Source organism: Alligator sinensis, unplaced genomic scaffold (genome assembly GCF_000455745.1).
Source record: "Alligator sinensis unplaced genomic scaffold, ASM45574v1 scaffold161_1, whole genome shotgun sequence".
Lineage (NCBI taxonomy): Eukaryota > Metazoa > Chordata > Crocodylia > Alligatoridae > Alligator > Alligator sinensis.
The window spans coordinates 2,372,900-2,378,064 of NW_005841974.1; the positions used below are offsets into that span (position 1 = coordinate 2,372,900).

Here is a 5,165-nt window from a genome sequence, read left to right on the forward strand (position 1 = left end):
GGAGATGAGCAATGCAGCAAACTTGTTCGCTCGCATGGTGTTGCATTGGATCAAGCATTGTTAAGTTGAAAATGTTGTCATAAAATTAAAACAGGGTGTGAATTTATAAACTTTGTAAGTTCCAAAGTGTTGTAAGTCGAGGACTGCCTGTACTTTCTCCAGGAGAGAGCATTGGGTCCTAAGGGCTCCTCAGTGTAATAGAAAAACACAAGACAAGGACCAGGGATTGGAAGCTGAAGCCAGGCACAATTAAAGTTGAAAACAAGGCAGGGTTTTTTCCAGCGTGAGGGTGATTGACTACTGCGGGAACAAACTCCCAGGGGAGGGTAGAGTGTCTCTAGTTATTTATGATTTCAACTCCAGACTTGGGTTGTTTTTTTTTTTTTTTCAGTCAAATTGTAGTTATTATGCTTAATACCAGCCTGTGCCAGGGAAGGCAGACTGGATATGATGGGCTCTCGCAGCCTCAAATGTCGCTGCTACTAGGCTGTACTCATAAGCATAATCACAAGGGCAAAAACCCTTTGCTGCCTGTTGCCCCATCCTCCCTCGGATCTCACTTCACACTCCATGTTGCCCCCCTATAGCCTCACTGGCCTTAAAACCTAGTCCCGTCTTTACAGTAGGCACCTGGGACTTGAAGATCTAAATTCTAGTGCCGGCTCTGCCACCAACTCCGCTATGCTGTGTGAGCATGGGTGTCACTCCCTTCTCTGTGCTGCTTCCCTTCCCTGCAATGCAGGGCTGCTGATACCAGCAGAAAAGATGGGCCAGCGAGCAGGGTACAGGCTTGCAACTCTGGTTCAGATCTCCACTCAGATCCCAGCCTTGGAGCAGCTCCCTACCCAGCCGTGCACCCTGCCAGCACTGCTGGGGCTGGTCTTTCTGGAAACCCTGGTCCTGCGCTGTCACGGCACTGCCACTACTGGGGTCTCCATGGAAAGTGGCTGCAGTGACATGGACAGGGGCTGCTGGGAAATGGAGTCCACTGTGGGCCCGCAGGCTGGACTTTGCTCACCTCTGCTCTAGTCCCTAACCCAGCCTCCTGCATTTAAGTGAAGTCCTTGGCTCAGCCAAGGCAGGTGTGTAGGAGATGAAAAGTCAGTGACTATTTTCATTTGCAGGCAGGAATAAAAGGAATGAGGCCCAATATCTGCTACATTTACATAAAAGAAACAAAGCCAAGCTCTGCCCATTGTGTATTGATGTTGTTTATTAGGTTCCTATAACCTCCTGACACAGCTGGGCCCAGAAAATGGAACAGGTTATTCCTTAAAGTGTCTATTTGACAGAGTCCAGGTTAAGACTGTAGTCAGAGGCACTAGAAAAGGCAGTATTAGAAGCAATGAGAGGTGGTAGTAGCAGGCCTTTTACAGCATGGTGAGCAGGGAAGGGAACTCCAGCCTTCCTGCTGTTGCAGTAGAGACTAGGCACAAGTTTGCTTTCTGTTTATTCAAGCCAGACACACACAGGCACCATGCAACATGACCTGGGCAGGAAATGGTTGGAGAACCGGATTTGGATAGTTACTGCAGTTTGCCTTATCAGAAGCTGGGCATCTGGTGGGTATAGTTGCTCCTAGCTGAGAGCAGTCTGGTTACTAGCCTGGTAATCGGTGCTATGACACACTCCTGAATAGCACCTGCTTCAAAGGGAACCAAAATTTATAGGATAGTTACCAAAAACTGCTCTTTCCTACCCACCCTTATATCACCATTGTTGACAGAGGACTGTGTTTTGATATGATATGCAATCTGTGTGCTCTGCCAGGGGCTGACTATCCTGGTGTCCCACTGTGTTAAAGCTACCCCAGAGAACCCTCCTTTCCAAGTGCTTTGAACAAGGCCACCCCCACTCCCTTTTCAGTGGTGACCCTGCCAGAGCCAGTCACCTTTTAGTGGGTGCTCTGCTCATTTGGGCCAATGCTGACTTACCTTTAGGAGGACAAGCATCAAGTAAATTGGAATATTATTTTTTTTCCCCTCTTAAATCACATATGGCCACTGGCAGTACCACCCACTTCCCAACCCTCCTTTCCAAGTGCCTCAACCTCTCCCTCCAATGTGCGTGACAGAATATACACACACACACACACACACACACACACACCTGTAGCTGCAGACACATGGAGCGGGGCTACGTGTATAGAAGAGAGGCACATACACAGACTTGTGCCCCCCATTGCTATGCCTAATCACATACTTTCCAGCACCTGAATACTCCTTTGCCAAGTGGCTCCTTTACCCCTAGCAATCAGCACAGCAACAGCTGATCCAGAAGTCTCCATGGTGGGGGTGTGACAGATGCACCCTGGTTTGCAGTGAGGGCCTTTTATCTGACCTAGAGATGGAAGGAAAGGCCTTGGAGAGGCAGGTTGGCTTGAGACGCCAGCACCATGCCCTAGTCTAGGCCAGTTACTGTACAAAATGAACAACACACATGTTATTTACAGCCCATTTTTCACATAATGGAGCAGCTTTTGGCTCGGTCTTTCCTGATCTCCGTGTCATTCAACAAGTCCGTCCTGCCAGGCATCTGAGAGGCCCGCTTCAGTCCCCGCTTGGAGTTGCTGCGTTTCAGGTTCTTGTGCATCCTGTTGACTGAAGCCAGCGTGGTCACATGGAAAACATCACGCACGCTGTTCTCCGAGACCTTGGAGGAGCACTCGACGTAAGCCACTGCCCCGATCTGCCGTGCCAACATGCTGCCCTAGGAACCAGGGAAGGGAGGGGAGGAGGGAGAGAAGTGTTAAAATGTCAGCAGTCTGATTAGGGCATCCTCTCACATCACATTAACCTCTGCCTGTGCTGGCAATGGAGCTCAGTCAATGCAGCGCACAGTGGGGAGCTGTGCACACATGATGTTTATTTATCACCTCTTCAAACGAAAGTGAGAGTGTGAGAGTCAGATGCTAGCATGGCCGCTGGGGGAGACAGCTCTGCCAGGTGCCAAAAATGCTGATGCCAGGTGCCTATTTGCTGCTCTCTCAGATGCAGGCAGAATGAGATTAATGAAAGGGAAGCAGGCCTCTTTCCAGGGGTGCAGGGGGAAAGGCATCTCTTTTTCCATCCCTCGCCTGTCCTTTTCCACACCAAAACCTTGCTAGTCATTACAACTGGCAGCCTCTGAGCACAGTGCAGCCTCTTCTACCTGGGGTTACAAATGTAGAGGTTAGACATAAACAAGCCTGCTCCATGTACTAGAGCTGTGCACTCCATGGAGCTTGCACCGAGGCGGCATGTGAACAGACCCCACAGAGCCATGTCTGCCCTTTATCCAGCAACACAGGCTCGACTGCTCACACCACAGGGACAAAACTGCTCATCCATGGGTGGCCTGCTCTCACGGCAGAAGTTAGAGGCCCTCAGACGTCAGAGGACTGGAAAAAAGGGACTGTCACTGCTAACTGTTTGAGGAACAGGGCATCTAAAACTACAGGGGAAGGTGTAGTGGGGAGCAAAGAGAGAACACTCCTAGCCATTGCCTGTTCCTCACAGGTTTCCAGTCTTTGTCCCCAGCTACCAACTCCAGGAAGAACATTCACTCCCATGACAGAACCATTCCCCTCTCCCTGCCCACTTATCCTGGCTGCCTGTAAGGCTGCCCACCCAGGAGATCTGTTCTGGTGCTCACGTTATCACTGCCAGGGACCACCATTCCAGCAGCTCATAGAAGCTGGGTCCGAGAGCGGGTTTTGCTGTGCAGCGATAGTGCACAGCACCTGGGTCTGACAAATGACAGGATTGTCACCTCTACCGCAGAGATAAGGAACTGAGGCCCAGAGAGATTTGGCAACTTGCCCACTGTCATTTGGGGAGCCAGTGGCAGACAGGCACTGACCCCAGCAATCCCATGTCCCAGGCAAGCTCATTGCTCCTGACAGGCCTAGGGCAGAGGGCACCTGTTCTCAACTGTGTGTATAGGGACCCAGAGACCACACTGCCAGTGTCATGCAACCAGACATCTGTTCCTTCACATGTAAAAGCCCTGGCACAAGAAGAGGCCCTGGGGGGCTCCAGTTGTCATAGGGAACTCATGCCACTGACACCTTGTACAATTATCCTCCTTTGCTCAAGCAATATATCCTCTGAGCAGGCAACTTGCAACAGAACATGTGAACCACAGCAATACTCCTCTCCCCTGTAAGCTGATGTCAGTGTTACCAACAGGAAACACATGTCGGCATACAGGCAGTAGGGACAGCCTGGCAGCACCACCAAGGATCCCAGGAGGCTGGCCATGACTCGGAAACAGCTGCTGTCAATACACACCACATCTCAACATGAAGGAATGGAGCCTAGGGTGCAGTACAAGTGCCAAGCCCCCAGGTCTTGGCTATGTAGAGAATTGTACCAGCTTAATGACAGGCAGGACTTTAAACCATGCAAGGCAGAGGAAGACAAGCCCCTGTGTGGACACATTAAGTTCACTTCCAACCAGGCCAGCTTCAGGTTAGTCTGAGTCATTTAGGAACTGGTCTGAGATGAACTGAAAGGAGTTAGTTGTACAGAAATGCACGTCCCTTGGTTTAAGTGGCATCACTTAAACCAAATAGAGTAAAAATTGATTTAAGGGTTTTCAAATGAGGCTTGGCCTTTTGCTGGCCCCTTTACAGGCATCAATTGCCCTGTTGGGGCTTTCATCCCAATCCAGCCACTGAGCCTGGCTGGTTTGGCTGTCCCCTCTCAGTGACTGTGCCACAGCTCCCATTCTGAGCCCACCCACAGGCCCCTGCATCTCACAGAACAGACAGCAGCAACCTGGAGAGGGAATTAGGGTTTGTGCATCAGCATTCACAGCTGAGATTACTGCAGGCCCTGGGGCGATGTGCTATGCCTAGGGCATGGACTTATTGGGCGCCTATACATGTGCAGTGAGACTGCTCCAACACTCTGTAATTACAGTACATTGGAGCAGACTGGATTAACCGAGTCTGCCAGAGTGTGGCAATTACCGCTCCCCAGCGGACTCCAGTGTCCGTACGCTGAAAAATGGCAGTGAGGGCACTTTAACTAAAGCTTGCTGGATGAGCTTTAGTTAAAGCACCCCCACTGCTATTTTTCAGCATGGGGACACCAATACATGTGATGCGTTGGGTGCTTTAGTAAGAACAGCTCTCGGAGACACTAATTAAGGAGTGCCCCCTACTCTCCCCCCCCCCCCCC

The 5,165-nt window shown here is 50.7% G+C and overlaps 1 protein-coding gene across 2 annotated transcripts in view; it reads right to left on the bottom strand.

The window, feature by feature from the left end:
- Positions 1-1,193: 1,193 nt before the first annotated feature.
- RND2 (Rho family GTPase 2) overlaps positions 1,194-5,165 on the bottom strand; it is a 36,251-nt gene continuing 32,279 nt past the window's right edge. For both annotated transcript variants that reach the window (XM_025200762.1, XM_006020937.3), the window contains one exon: positions 1,194-2,709. In XM_025200762.1, coding sequence (XP_025056547.1) covers positions 2,461-2,709 — 249 coding nt within the window. In that variant the 3' untranslated portion in view covers positions 1,194-2,460. The remainder of the gene's footprint in view (positions 2,710-5,165) is intronic.